General features: G+C 38.2%; 1 protein-coding gene across 24 annotated transcripts in view; it reads left to right on the forward strand.

Moving 5' to 3' along the window:
* Positions 1–16,224, forward strand: part of MLLT10 (MLLT10 histone lysine methyltransferase DOT1L cofactor) — a 122,166-nt gene that overhangs the window by 73,289 nt on the left and 32,653 nt on the right. For 17 of the 24 annotated variants that reach the window (XR_014943093.1, XR_014943090.1, XR_014943089.1 and 14 more), the window contains one exon: positions 13,883–14,061. The exons of 3 other annotated variants lie outside the window; for them this stretch is intronic. Coding sequence is in view for 14 of the 21 variants with exons in the window: in XM_015853306.3 (XP_015708792.2) it covers positions 13,883–14,061 (179 nt within the window). In the remaining 7 variants the exon portion in view is untranslated. Of the gene's footprint in view, positions 1–4,970; positions 5,170–5,579; positions 5,613–5,930; positions 5,996–6,790; positions 6,904–13,882; positions 14,062–16,224 lie in introns of those variants that run through there. 4 more of the 24 variants (XR_014943094.1, XR_014943098.1, XM_085538702.1 and 1 more) reach the window with 4 other exon arrangements.

Raw genomic sequence — 16,224 nt, forward strand, 5'->3', positions numbered from 1 at the left:
GTTGCAGTGGACAGAATTGTGCTTTGATGTACAGCATCTCCCAGAAGCTCTGCCCTGTTTTTAAACACATAGACCAAGTATGTGATTATCAACTCCCCATTTTCCTGTACTTCCTTGTAATTCAAATAATTTATGTTACTCTTAACCAGGTTGCATGAGAGTGAAATGTCTAAGAGCTAAGCCTCTTGAAGGTTGCAGTAGCTTGTGCTGTTGTCTGGTACTGTATGTATAGTTTGGTATGATGTTGGGGCATGTATACTGCAGAAAATCTTGCTCTGTAGGGAAATACTGGGTCTGCTCTGAAAGTAATGCCTCTTATTTGATTACGTTGGCCTATCATGTCAGAGGCAGATGTTGATGATGGTAGAGGTAGAACCTTCCCTCCAGTATTCCATTACATTTTGTTGCCATGTGACAGATGGCAGCAGAGGGGCTGTCTGACAAAATGGCATCTGACATGCGAATGCAGATGAAGCAAAGGGGTGGAATTGAGTTTCTCCATGCTGAACAAAATGGCATCCACTGATATTCATTGACAGTTACTGAATGTTTATGGAAACCTAAGAGTGAATTTGAGCACAGTGAGGTGGTGGGTGGTACATTTCAATAGTGGTGGCAGTGATGCGAAAGATAAGCCATGTACTGGATGACAGCCGTTGCACCACTAAATGAAAAGCGTCTTGGTCAGCTCATCCAAGTGTATCAGCCTATTATGACCAGAAATATGTGTAAGGAACTGAATATTAGCTTTAAAGTGCTGAAAACGATGCTGGCAATGTTGATTTATCACAAAGTTTGCACCAGGTGGATCTCACAAATGCTCACACAGGAAAAAAGGTACAGCATGCACAAGTTTGTCAGGACTTGTTGAGCCACTGTGAGGCTGAAGGTGACAGTTTCTTGTATTACATCATTACTGGTGACAAAATGTGGTGTTACCACGATGAGGCAGAGTCAAAACAGAGGTGATCTTTCTGGATTTTCTGGAACACAGATAAACCATCAACTTTGCTACATTGTGATGCTGACTAATTAGGAGGTTCAAACTTCCAGTGTCAGGCTGGAGAAGACAGTTTTTCTCTTGTAACAGGATAACAGCAGGCCCATACCAGCTTGAAGGTTGATGCACTGCCAGTCTTAGCTGGACTGTCCTACCACACCCACTGAACAGTCTGGATTTGGCACTGTAGAATGTGGTGTCTATCCAGACATAATGATTTGACTTAGCCACACAGAGATAACATATCCCAGTGTGTTTTAACTGTATGTCAGTTCCTGATGCTTTACAAATGTTACCTCAGCTAGTTGGTTAAAAGCTGCGGGATCCTTGTGATGATTCATCTGGATGTGAGCTCGTTTTCAGTAAATCTCCCTAGTCTAAATGCATTAAATTGTCTAGATAGACCGAGAATGTATTTCCAGAAGGTTATTCAAATAAACCTCTCTTTCAGGAGCGTTAGGCATAGTTTCAAAAATGCTGTAGGAGTTCTATATACAAGTATGCTGAATGCAGGAAGTATACTGTCAAAATACTTAGCAAAGTTCATGTAAGAGCTGGTATGGTGGGAACACGAGAATAGTAAGAGAAACAAACTATCACATACTGTTGGAAAAGCTGCTTCATTTCCAGTCCTGATCTGGACTTCGGAGTGGAATTTTTGTCAATCTGAATTGAAGTGAGACTTAACTAGTTAGGTGTAAACTCACTGCTTTGTATTACTTTTACCATAGTTTTAATTTTTATTCAGCTTTTGATTAGAATTCTTTTTTGTGGTGTCAGGTCTTGTAGATGACCTGTGGTGACTGCAAGGAGGCCCTAAGAATAATACTAAACTAAAAGCTGTTAATTATGGAAGTGGTCTAGCTTGCCATATGCTTTTATGAGGAAAAATATTTATGCAACAGTGCAGTGTATTTTATAAAAAATAAAAATATATCCATCCTGAGGAGATTTCTTGTTAGACTCAGTGACTTGAAGAAACTAGAATTTAAAAAACCAAAACAGTGATGTCTCTCTGGCCTCTAGAACTGTACAGCTCTAAGAATGTTAATGTAGAAGAGATTCATGAAAAGTGGAAATGGAGCTCAATATCAGTGTCGATCTGAGGATCGTGCATGCATAATCTTCTCATGTTGTTTGTATTTGACAATGTGACTTGTTTTATACCTATTTCCCATTGCTTATTTTGTGCATTTATGAGAAGATTTTCTTGATAGGAATAACTATAAGTTTCAAGTACATTCTTAAACAAATGAAAAAGCTACTCATAAGTCATTAACATAGTTTGCTTTCATATAAAAACCCTGAATGCAAGTTTAAAAGAACAGAAAGTTTGTGATAACTATCACAGACTAATTCCTAATATGAAGGATTCAGTGGTTCATTAGGGCAAATAACATCCTTTTGGGGGACCTTTACTTTTGTATGCAAAAACAGTTCTCTTAAGAACAGTTAACAAGCAGTAGAAGGATGGCAGTGCAGATGAATGTATTGATATACAGTTAATTCTAATGTATTTTGAAATGAATAAGCTGGAAGTAGCAAAGTATTCTTGACATTTTGAAGAGCATTGATTCTGTGGAATAATAGTTATGAGTGTAAGGCAAGCAATAAGAATAAGGGGAGGCTTTCAAAGGAAGGACTCAGCCATGACTGAGAAGAAAGTTCATAAGGGAGCAGAGATGGAAAATGGAGTGTGTATTTGCCAAAACCCTATATGATTACTGTTCACCATTCTTAACCTTTCTTGGCACATCAGCATAGTGGAGTTCAGTGGCTTGGCTGTGATTGCAGGAGAAAGCTGGGTGGCTGGGGTGGTTCTTCAATGAGGGAAGGTCAGGGAAGGGTAACTTCCACTAGAAGCTGTTATACCAGGAGCCCAGGCAGGAGCTCATTTTCATCTGGTTTGGGTGTAGTGGTAGAGGAACAGTTTTTTAATTCTTTTTGGAAGCTGGGAGAGCCTGGGATGGGCTTTGTCATGTTGGACAGGAGGTACAGAGAGTGCTGATCTGGTGTTGGCCATGGCCAGATGCAGTCTGCATTCGGATGGTTTCTTTGAAAGGAATTAGGTTAAACAGAACCCGTGTTCGCTAGGATTCCTCATCTCACCTGTAGGCTGAGTATCACTGATTGTTCTTCCCCATTATTTGTCTAATTTTTTTGCTACCACTTACACTGTTAATAACTGAAACGTGACAAGTAAACTTGATACTTGCATGCTATGAGGAGGTGTTGTATCTTTTTACTTCCTATCAGGAATCTTAACTGTTAAAAAAAAAAAAAGTTTCAAAGCAAAGTGAATCTTTCTAGGACATACTTATTTCATTGTTCCATATACTTATCGTGAAAATCTCATTCTGATAAGCACAGTAAGAGACTATTAAATTCTAATGTGTGTCCTGGAAATGGCACCGTTCTTTTATGGGTTTAGTATACTATGAATGTTAAAACAACTTTTTTTCCGTGTTTAATAGTTGCAGTTGGAAGGAATTATACAGCAGCTTGTTTGTCTCACTTTGTCTTTAGTTATGTCCGTGAGCTGCCAGACAGCTACTTGTGTTAACCGTAATGCTGACTGGGTCTATGGAACTGTTTTGTCAGCTCTTCAACTGCATTTCCTCCTAATTTGTCCGTAAAGTATGTGTGTTGTAGCAGTAAATTATTCACTGAGGTATACCTGGTGCATTCTGCTTGGAAACTCTGGGAGAGGTCTGAGTGATGTTTGGGAACACGATGTGTGTGACAGTTTAGTAGTCCCTGTGCTGTATACTTTTAGAGGAACAAAACCTGAAAGCATAGCTTCAGGCAATCCAGAGTGTCCTCCTGTAAGAAAAATAATAATTAAAAAAACCCTATCTCTTTAAATTTGAAAGATTTCCTTAGTACAGAAAGACAGCATAACTGGAACGAATTGTTGGTACTGTAATCAAATAAAGGCTTTGCAGAGTAAGTGTGGGTGAAATGATTCAGCTTTTAAGGGTAGCGGACAGCAGTTGCATCATGTCCTCTACACCTGAGGCAGAATTAGGCCCAGGAATTTAATTTCTATGAACACAATAAGGCCATATTAGCTCAGTGCATTTTTGTAAGATAGATAGATATATTTTTGGAGGCCATGTTAAAGCAATAGTTTTCATTTTTAAGGGTGCTGTACAGTGTTACTAGCTCTTTGAAAACTGTTGGCAGGGTTGATTAAAATGACTCATTTTTATCAGTTTTCAAAAACATCCAAAATCAGGATTTTTTTGAAACCATTATATTTTACATTATAGACCTGGTCTGTAATGCTGATGTGGCAATTACGGTCAGTATTGCAATTTACTCCTAGTAACTGTAGATACAAGGAAATTTTCTAAACTTACAGTACCTTTGTGTAGTTAGTCAAGATTAGGCAGTATGTAAAAAAACCAATGTGTTGTTTTTTTTTTATTATTATTACTTCCAGATTAGTGTTGTGATTTTCTCGAATCAATGCCAAAAGTTAAAATTGTCTTTATTTCAATTATTATTATTATTTTGAAGTTGTTGTGGGGAGAATAAAAGAGAAAAGAACAAGGAGTAAAAGTCAGTCACCCTGTTAGGTGATCAACATTTTTAACAGTGAGACCTCATGGACTGGTGCAGCTGGTAGTTCACCCATGGAAACACTGCAGAGATTTCACTCCTCTCTGGCATTCTGTCATCTTGTCTAAACAGACAGAGGTGCTGTGTGCCTTATTCATTAATGATGTGGAAAAGGGAAACAGTAAATGGAAAAGAAAATGATGTTGTAGGCATGAGGTCGTTATTCTTAAGTATGAATAAAATGGTGGTGTCAGTGGAGAAGGTGTGCCATCAGCACAACTGCAATCTCTTTGTAACTGGGCATCCAGGTGCTGGATTACCACGTAGGCTGAACTGCAGCGACTGCTTGCAGAGGGTTTGAGTGTGTCCATGGTCATTTCATGGTCAGAGACCTGCATTTCTCTAGGTGGCAAAAAAAGAAAAGCCCTGGAAGAAAAGTTCATGTGAGTGTCTTCCTTTGTTTGCCACTGGTTGGAGTTCTTCCTCTCTGTTCATCTGAGATCTTCCTCAGTGATCTCCCCAAGACCAGGAGCGACGCTGTTTTGTGTTAAACTTCACGACTGCGGAGTTGTGCTCAGTCTATCAGTGAAGCAGAACGATGCCTCGTGATTAAAACTAGTATGTCAGCTTCAGTTTAAGTATCCAAATTTGTTGTTGATGAAATTAAAATCAGTTTTTTGCTGGGGAGACTGAATGTGACTGGGACGTATTTGACTTTTTATTTGTAATGGTAGCTTTAGAATGCAGCTAATTGGCACGTGCTGGAACGTTCTTATTATATCAGGCATTTAAAAGCTAACAAACACTGACAAAAGAAATACGAGTAAAAAATTATAGTGGGTAGAAATAAATCCATTTTACAATTTGAGCTACTGTAAATGATCAGAGCTCTAATACAAGAAAGATTTATTCAGTTATATTATTGTTCACTGAAATTCCTGTCTATACATATATTCTTTTGTGTGTCTGTTAAACATGATCTTAACATGAAGCCCTTTTTCTCCTAACTCAAAAGCTTTCTCGAAGTTGATGAATACCATACATAATGGTAAGTTATATTAGAATCTTTTTCAGAGGTTCATTTATCCCAAAGGGTAGCCTTTTGTGGAAAATCCTGATTGAAGGTCTGCATATTCTATTGATTGGGTGAAATACAGGTCTGCAGTGAGTCAATTGTTCAGTACTTGAGTGAAAACTTTGTAGATTGTCTGCAGGAGCCTGATAGGTCAATAGTTCCTCAGTTCTCTTTTTATGATCTTTTTGTATGTGCGCAGTAAAATGATAACAGTTTTATTCTAGTTCTAAGATTCTTTTCTTTAATTTTGTGAATAGTGTTTTTAGTTCTTCTTCTGTGCTCCATTCATAGGTGTGTTACAGTGGTATCTGCCTCAGGAATTCTCTCACTTACCTTCCTGACTACTTAAATTACTACAAGTAATGCATGTGAAGGTATCCTTGTTTTGTCCATCCTTTGTTCTGGCAGCCCAGTGCTGCCATTTGTGTCACTGGTAGCAGTACTATCAATTTCAGAGGGGGCAATATCGAATCTTTAATGTATCTGATTGCAGTTTCCCTCTAGGACTGAGTATTGGCTTTGTGTCCCTAGTTGTGTATTCACTCATAGCTTGTGGAAATTAAATGTATCTTATTAAATTTACTTTTTCAAGGCTTTTGTTCATTTATGGGAAACAGTTGTAGCTATATTCACAAGTTACTGAAAGATTCAGTGGGAGTATTTACAGTTAAAATGGTCTAGTAAGGATAATTTTAAAGACGATCAAGTGTATTTCTCAGTGTTTATTTAAATGGTGGCAGGCAATCTAGTAATGAACTTCAGAGTAGTTTTTTCAATTGATATCAGCCATATAGAATTATTTTCTTATTGTTGTACACGCATGTAGGAAAAGCAGTGCTGTATTCATTGCAAATTCTATCAGCGCGAAGTGCAGCGTATCCAAAAGAAATTGTTTAAACTTTGCATGTTGAAATTCTTTGCATCTTAAGCTAGCATTCATTAAGATTTTATAGGACTTCTGCTTTTCACACTGCTGGAGGCATGGATTATGTGTTAGGCAGATGTCTGTAGTGGTAGGTCTCTTTAAAAATAAAGAAATTCTTGTCTACATGTCATGAGAAATGCTGAAATTTCTCTAGGTTTGCTTTGCTTTAGTAAAACAGGTTTAGCTTTTTCCCTTTTGATATAGGGTTTCCCTCTCACTCTCCCAGGTGTACAGTGCTCTGAACCAGCTTTGAGATGAAGGAAAGCAAGCTCACCATTTTTCTGAACAAAAATAAAACATCTGAAGGGTATCTGAGAAAGTGTGCTGAATTTGGACTTGGTGAGTTTCTGCTGTTTTATAAGCAGAGCTTTTTTGCTGTTTGATGTTGAAGAAGTTTAAGTTCACCATAAAGTGCAGAATAAAAATGGATGGAACACCATTTGTCATTACTTCTTTCCACATTACAGTATTTTCTAAAACTGGTTGTGTAGTCCTAGCACTAGTGTAGAAGTTCAAACAGCATAGATGGAAAGTGGTTACTTAATGTTGTAAGCTTTCTTGTCAAGCAATAACAGTGCTTTGTAGGAACACATTGTGGGACAGAGTAACATTACCTACTTGTTTGTTTTAGAACAGGACAGGGTTTATCATCTGATCTGCCTGGTGTGCACAGGAGTGTGCATGTGTGTGTGTTATTTGCCTTCCCATGTTTCCCTCAGTAAGATTTTGAAGTTGCTTATTTCCTTCCTCTTCCAACCTCATTTTGCAGGAATGTTTCTGCTTTTTCTTCTTTTGGCAGAAGTGTAAACAGTGAGGGTAGGTAGAGATCTTGGTAGTATGAACAGTAAGGAAAGATTGTGCTGTGTGTACAGCATGAAAAGAAGGTATTAAAACTTGTGTTTAAATGTAAGATTGTGAGTCAGGTGATGCTGAGGACTGTCTGGGTTATCTGTAAGAGTTTTAAAGGAGGTGATGTATCAGGAGCTTATTTTTTGTTGCACTGAGTTTTCTGAATGCACATGGGCAAGAAAGTTCCAAAAAAATTAAAAATGAGAGTTTGGGTTTGAGCAGAGACAAATACAAGTTTGAAACAGAGAGGTTCATTTGATAACTATGCTTAATATAAAGGTGATGTCATTGAGTTGATGAGTCGAATTTGGTGCCAACCAAGAGTAAAGGAGGAAAGATAATAGCAAAAGGCTTGAACACATGAGAAAGTGTCAATTAAAAGGGAGGAACAGAAAATAGTATCATGCAAGCTGTGACTTCCAATAAAAATATCTGTCTTAGTAGAGGGGAGACTGCAATTTTGCCAGTAAGAGACTGTACTTTGGTTCTTGGTTTTGGTAGATATTCAGGTCAGTTTTTTGTTTTTTTTTCTTCTTTTAATAAATATAATATGTTGTTTAAAAAATCTCTGATTGCACTGTTATTCAATGTGTGATAACTTTGTGCTTTGTCTTACTCTGGACAGTCAAACTTTTTTATTTGACCTTGAAGTCTCATCTATTCTGCATCATCTTTTATCACTGGAAAGCAGGAGAAGGTAATGCAGGCATACGTGTCTGCTGGGGATTTTAGAGCATACTAAAGACTATGGGGAGTGATGACCTGACAGTTGTAATTTCATGTTAGAGCTAGCTGTAAATTGTAATGGTTGGTTGTAGGTTTTCTCTGGCTACTTTTGTCCTTACTTGTTAAGTCTACTCTCTGTTTTACTTCTTATTCCTCTTCCTGTTTTCAGGTCTGTTTTCATGTGTCCCATCTTACACTGTTTTTTTGTGTCACGGTATTGGCAGTTGTAGTGCAGAACAGGCAGCAGTCAATGCAATTCTAGCACTGTGGCCATCCTTAGAAGACGGTATGTTTGCAAATGAAGTTTTCAGCTCTGTACACTTGGCCTTGGCATAAATGCTGGCAAAATTTAATATGGATGTTGCTTTTTTTTCAGAGGACAGATTACACCCGAAGAGTGTAATCTACTGCTGTAGTGTAACATATTACTGTAGGCTATAGTATTTAAAGGAGTTAAATACTCTGTATTCTGTTAATAGGGAAGAGGAATATGGTGTTTCCATTGACTTGCCGTTCCAGCACTAAGGTAGATTCCTGTCAGACTGGTTTGAAGTAGGTAGGTTTTCAGGAATCTTAAGCTAACATGTAAAGCTCTCCCTCAGGTTCTCTCTCAAATGTCATGTTCCTACTTGGGAATACTTGTTTCGTGGAGCTGATACTACTTTTAGTATAAGCCATATTGGAATAACTTAATTGTGTCTTGGATCACCATAATTAAAGTGAACAGGTAAATAAAAAATACAGATTTTATTTATCAGTTATTCTTCTGTATCTGTTTTCTTTTTCTTGCAAAGATCTTTCACTGCTTTTACGTACTTTGAAATTCAGGTCTTTTCTGTATTCTTGAGGATACTGTCTCACATCTGACCATGGAGCTCTGGGTCTTACTGATCTTTTTCTGATCTTTTTCTACAAGAGTACTTTAAAAATGTTGAATCATTTTATAATCTTAGAATTTAGCACTTTGTTTTAGTATGTGATGCTGTAATATTGGTGGCACCTGGAACTTGTGAACGATTGCATAGGTTCTTGTGGTTCCAACTTTGAACCAAGAAGACCCCGTTCCTTGATGACTGTTAGCTCAGACCTAGAGCATGTTTCTACAGGCACTGGGGGTGTGCATTGAGTCTGTCATGATCAGGCTAATGGGATAAGCTTTGGTATCCCAGCCTGTCTATGCAAATGGTCTGTTCCAGGCATGTGGTAGAGAGAAGACCATGCACCTCTACTGAAAGTATGAGGAAACAGTCTGCACTTCAAGAATGCAAAGGTCTGAGTGAGAAGGCAAAGTTCCAGGGGCTGAGAATTTTGGCAAATCCATTCAGCTAGTATTTCTGGGTGGCTTTGGGAGAGACAAGGCAGGAATGATGCACTTTGGCTAGGCACTGATGTGTCTCGTGTGTCCTGCAGGTATGTATGGTATCAGGTGGAAGCACAAGCCAGAACAACATACACTCCTCTAAGCTGTTTGTTGAGGAAAGAGGAGAAGTTAACTTGGAATTTCTTTAAGGTTTTCATAACACTCTATGCAAAGGTAATTGTAACCTGTGTGCCAACAGTCATGCTGCCACCTCTTCTACTTTGACATTTAAATTCTCCCAGCTCCACAACCCATTCCTGTTCTGGGGCCCCTTCCCTGGATTGCCTTCAATTCTTGCAGATCCATCTTCAGTATTTCATACCTGTGAACATCCTACTGAGAGAATGATTACTGCACAGTCACTGGTAGCAGCACCCTGTTCTTGATGTCCCACTATGGGAATTTACATTGGTTCAGAGAGGGTTGCAGGGAATTCACTGGGACAGAGCTGGAAGCAAACCCAAGGCTACATGCTTCAGGCCCAGAATCCCGAAATCATAGGGTTCTAAAAGCTCGGAGAGTATCCAGGGAAATCTTACTTCATACCTGCCCTTTTCTTGAGCCTTTCTCTGTGCAACTGCTGTTGGTCACAGTAAGTAGTTTTTATTTGCTTGTGTTTAGCATTAGGTGCAACTGAGCTTATATTTAATCCATATTGCAAATTAATGACCTAGGTGATAATTCTCCCACAGTTAATGTTCTATTAGAGCATGTTCTTGCTTGTTTAAAATAAATAAAATTTGGTTACTAATCAACAGGCAACAGCACTAAAGGGCACTTTCATTTTGCTCTGTAGAGAAAATTGTCATGGTGGGGTTGATTTCTTGAGCTCATCACAGGAAATGGAAGTACTGGAAATGCGTATATAGCATCCTTTTTTTGTGTGGAGTTCTTGTTCTTAAAATGTGAGATTTTCTTTGGTTTATGTGAGCTTTGCTGCATGACTGAAGTTAATTCCCTCTCCTTCTGCTTTTCCCCAAGTAGGAAGGCAAACCTTAGATTCTGTAAATGTTAAAGTTTACATTTTTAAAAAAGCTCTTGGACTAGATTAAGTCATTTCTTAAGCTTTTGCAAAATACTAAGGACATCAACCTATGGTAGATACAGCAGATAAATAGAACAGGTACCTGGAAGGAACCTTCACACTGTAGTCCAACTGCAGCCACATGGGTTGTGGTGGGGAAATGTAGGTTATTGATGCAGCGCTGTTAAAAGTGAAAAGTTCATCTGATTTGTTACTTCTTCTGCTCATAGAACTACTTTTTTGAGGTTTCTAATAAGACCATTTAAATTGCTCTGTGTGCCTCTTGACGCATGTTGCTGCACAGCAAGTTCTCACTAATCTTGATGTTCTTCTATTTCTTCTGTTATCTGTTTGTTTCATCATTGATTGTCAGCAAAATGGTTGCATTTTCTCCCAATCTGCATCATCTGATGTGTTCTCTGCTCTATATCAGTGTGCATCCTCATTAAGCAGGCACTTATTTCTTGTTCAGAAATGATTTTGTTTTGTTTGTCAATTGCCCTTTTGTTAAGCATTTTGGTCCAGCAACGCAGGCTGTACATTCATTTAACGTCTTGTTACCTGAAGTCATGCTTTGTGTGTGTCAGCAGTGGTAAGGATAGTCAGGCTTTGCCCTGACAGTGCTGCATGTCCACGTGTACTTGAAGAACTGGGTACTATTTCAAACACTGAAGACTGTATTTAATCATGCTGTTTATGCCTCTGGCAAATGGCACAGTGCCATTTGTCACAAGTTACAGCTGTTACTTTTCAGTAGCAGGGAAGAACTTCAGGGCGATTGGTTTGTTTGGCACTTAGAACTTTGGTTTATGTTCAGTTATGATTCTTCACTAATTTGGAGTAATTTTTCGCCCCTCAGAGAACAAAAGGACAACTTGATAGTATTGAGACATTTTACATATGTACTTTCCTGACTTTCTGATATGATGAGCACTTTGTTCTTGTACAGCTCTTTTTGGAATAGTGGGGAAATTGGGGGTTTGTGTGTGCTGCGTTCAGTTGTTTGAGTGCCTGCATGAAGTCTTGGTTGCATGACTGCTTCTAGAATGTGCGCTGACTTAGTGTTGTAAGTAAGGCGTTGCTAAATGGAAGTATTTAGCCCAGAGTATCTGGACAGGTGGTGTTTTCTGGTGTTTTGCAACACCAGAATAGCAAGTGTTCGAAAGCAAACAAAGCAGTAATAAAGGCAGAAAAGAAGAGGAAAAAGCTTACCTCATTGCCCTGGTGAACTAGTTTACTGTTCTTCTTTTGAAGTAGTTTGATGCCCATGGTTTTATAATATCTGCCTGTATACCAACAGTTCATTTTAAAGAGGAAGAATAAACCTTATGATTAAAGTAGAAGCAGCAGAAGTCCTGCAGTTATTTAATTTATAAAGTTCTGAAAATGAAGAAGCATTTTAAAATAGTGCGCTTTAAAATTGGGGAGTTTTGCTTTTCTGGAAAAATATCTTTCTTTTTTACAACTTGACTTTCACCAGTAAGTTTGTTTTCTCCACATGTGGTCATTGATGCTTTATGAGACCAGTAACATTTGTAGTGACTAGCTGTTGTGGTTTCGTCTGTGTTGTGCTATTTCTTTATTATTAACTTTAAAATCCACAGAACTGGGTAGTTACCTGAGAATCTCATCATTCTCAAAAAATGGTTTGGCTTTAATTGTTTTAGGGATACTTTCAAAATGTGGGATATTGCATTTAAGAATAGACTCGGTAGCAAGGCTATTTGTTAACTGTGTTCAGCTGGTCGTGTGTAGAGACAAATGTAGAGCAGAATCCATATAGTTTACTGTCTGTGAGTTAGGTGAGGCAGATACAGTTGGCAAAAGGTTGTTACAATGTGGACCCTTCAGGACTGTAACTGATAGTAATGTCATAATTATGGACTCGGGGGATGGTGACAAAAAAGAAGGGAAAGATGACCATGAAAAGTAAGCTAAATGGAAGAAGGGAAGATATGAAGGTCAGCAGGAAAGTGGAGCAGGTATGGAATTGTGCTATGGAGACGTTGAGGAGAAGACGGCAAGTCCTTACCTAACCTAGCTTAGATAGGGGAGCTAATGTTGTCAGCATGTGTCTGGCTGTTCACCTCTCCTTTCTCTGCTAGGTCTGGCTTCAGTCCTCTTCAGTTTTTCTTGGTAGTTCATACAGGCAGAGGATTTAAGACGCATTGCTGTTTGCGCAGTGTGTGTGGGTTTGGGTGATGTTAGTCTTCTTTGACTGTCAGAGCTCAGAAGGAATGCTTGGTAGCAAGTGGTTTTTAAATATTGCCTGTCTTCCTGTCACTGCCTTCTTCAGATCATTATTTGTACAAGTGACAAACTAGCTCCACCCTTTGCCTTCTGACTGGCATTTCACTTCTGTTGCTTTTTTTTTTTTTTTTTTTAAAATCTAACCATGTTCATTCTACTTCTGTTTACTCCCTGTGGCACTCTTCCTCTAACTGCAGTTCAGTGCTACCATGCTTGATATTCCTTGGCCAGCTGACAGCTCACTTATCTAATGCACGTGGAGCCTAACAGTTTCATAGACAGGTACTACATCTTGTCCTGGGCTTCTGGTCAGTAGGGTTTTTCCCTCAGCCTATATCATGAACTTTACCCTGCATGTAGATCAACAGAAGTAATGGCTCCACTGAGGGGTATGAACTCTTAAAATTTAAGTTGCTACCATACATTTCTGTCTAATGTTAATATGTTTAATCATTTACTTATTGGCTGCTCTAGCAGAAATGCTAGTCAAGCATTCGTAGATCACAGATGGAGTTCTAGTTTGTGAGTAAACAAAATGCCAGTTCTACCAGCAAATCTGAGTGCTTGATCCTCAGATTTGCTGTCATTTTTTTCTGAAAATACACAAGAAATCTGTAGCTACAGAAACTACTTTTTTGAACAAATGTATGTCATTCAGAAATGTTACTTTAAATTCAAAGTATTTTTGTATTCAAATGATGTATGTTCAGCCTAATACTTTATTCCTATACTTCTTCAACTTTCACAGTAATTCTTTGAGACGGTGCTCTCAGATAGCAGACTCAGCTGAAGGCAGGTATTTTAGCAAAAGTATCTGCTAGTTAAACATTTGAGTGTAGTTTTTAATGCGCATAAAATATTTGATCCATCATGTGTCTTTGTAAAACTTAGAACTGAGTCAGTCTGTGTTCTCTGAATTGTAGCATGTCACACGATGAGAGCGCTTTTATCAATCGACATGGTTAGAAATTCAACGCAGGAACTTTTTGCATTATATATTGAGTAATCTTGTTTGTCTTGTTTAATTTTCTACTGCATATTTACATGGTTACTAGAAAAGAGGGAGGGGGGAGAGAGATGCATGTAATCATTTTTGTAATTTTTTTCAGGTATTTTTAGCAGCAATGATGTAGCAGTATCATTTCCAAATGCAGTATCTGGCTCAGGATCTAGCACTCCCGTTTCCAGTTCTCATTTACCTCAGCAGGCTTCAGGCCACTTGCAGCAAGTGGGAGCTCTATCACCTTCAACTGCGCCTTCTATAACTACTGTTGTTGCTGCAACTCAGGTAAACTATCAAAAGAGTTTAAGATAGCAAACAATGTTATTGACCCGCTTATTTTCAGTGTTATAAGAAACATTATTTGGAAAGTAGGTTAATAAACATTGTATTTGTTGTGCAATCATTATTATAGTGGCTGGAGTTTCCCCCACATTATTTCACAGTCCAGTCTCTATAATAGAGTGGAAGTACACAGTAATACTGTTTATACTGGGACTAATAGCATAAATGCTATTAGTTCATCAGTGCTCTAACCCATGTCTGCCATCAGAACAGTGTTTTAAGAAAGAATTTAAAAGAAAATCTTGTAGAGTTTTTGGGTGTTTCATCTAAATGTGGTGGTATCAGCTAAAGAATTAATGGATTTGTTTGGGAAATTTAGCAGATGGATAACTAATGCTGACCTAGGCCAAGGAGGCCACGGTTGACATCCTGACAGCAAATAAAAGTTGACAGACATGTTATAGTTTTATATTTGAAAAATTATACAAATGAAGATGTGCAGTTAGAGATGACGGGATAAGGCAGTCGCTGGAAGAGTGCAGAAGGAAAGATGACATGATCGAAGTAATGAACCAGAAAAGATACGGTAACATTTCATATGAATTTAAGTTGGGCAAGGTTATATTTGTCAACACCACAGAGTATGAACCTATAGTTGTAAAGAGCCAACACGGTTAGAGTAAGTACGAAGGGCATAATGTTTTTTGTACTTCAATTTGTATTTTTCTTTCTCTGTTGAGAATCTGTTTTACAACCAATACATCAAATGCAGCCTTTTGTGTGTGCATACAAACATCAGGTTTCAAATTTATAGTCTGCAGTGATTTAAGACAGTGAATAAAAACTGAAAAATGAAAGTCAAGCTTAATGCATACTCATGTACTTATTTGCGTGCACACAAGGACGCATAGGTGTGTATAATAAGCACATAGCAGTAATGCTGCATGCAGACCAGCACAAAATACTTTCCAGTATCTCATAACACTGTTGTTGGAGGTGGTACTCCATATTTTAAAGTAATTGTTCTAGATTAATTTCCTAAAGGTATAAACCTTGCATTTTCCCAGTGTGTTAGTGCAATTTCTGTTTCATAACTTTTGGGTGGCATCTCTGCAGAAATTGGTTGAAACCATTTTAAAGAAATAAACTAAAAATATGGTGTTTTTGGGAAACCTGTGTAGCTTTTCTGAGGGGAGGTGACAAGCAACTGGATTTTTTTCCATTTTTTTTCCCTTCCCCCCTCTTTTCCTTAGTATATTATATAAAATAACTCCATGAAGTCACGGCAAAGTGGTTGTATGAAGTTTAGTAGCTGATTAAAAGACTCTAAAACAAACAAACAAAAAAACAACAGAAAACCCAAAAAACAATGAGTATATATGCTCATCTCTCGGTGATGAGGATTTCCACTGAGTCTAGGAACAGACAGCATTATGGCCATTTAAGTGTATTCAGTGTATTTGTAAATGATGTGGGGAAAAAAGGAGGAACAAAGGCTACGTTTGCTGATTATGGTAGGTGATGCAGTGAGCTATTATGAGGATCAGCTGTCAAAACTGCTGAAAGACCTCACCAGCCTTTGCTGACAAGGTGGTAAGAGGACAAATGAAATTCACATTAAAGGGAAAACAGTCTCTATTCAAAACAGATATGGCAAACCTGAAAGAGTTGCCGAAGTACAGCAGTAATGAGCAGTGGTAAGGAATGGCATCTCTATAAGGAACGAGTAAATAATTTAGGGATCTTGGCTTGAAAAAGAGATTCTTGTATGGTGTAAGCCAAAGGTCTGTAATGTCAGAAATGACACGGAATAGGTAAATAAACAAGAGTGGCACACTATCTCTTTGTATTTGTTAAACTCTGATGGAGGACAAATGGATTGAAAAAAACATGCAAGAGAGCCCAAATGCATTTTACCAGCTTAAAGGACTTGAAAATACTGAGCAGGTCTCCCCAGTATAGGTATTTTTCTTTCACGCTGAATTGTGAAAACCACCCTTATAATGCCTTCTCTTTACTTGGACTCTGGGACTTTTTTCAGTTTCAGTTCATGGGGTATGTGAAGAGACTCAGTCAAGTAAACCTATTTTACCATGTAGTTGTTTCTTAATTCAAGAGAACCAGTTTACCACGCTGTCACTTTAAATGCCTGATTATACTTCAAGG

This window comes from Coturnix japonica, chromosome 2, assembly GCF_054131305.1.
Source record: "Coturnix japonica strain WE chromosome 2, WE-NBRP24, whole genome shotgun sequence".
NCBI classification, from domain to species: Eukaryota; Metazoa; Chordata; class Aves; order Galliformes; family Phasianidae; genus Coturnix; species Coturnix japonica.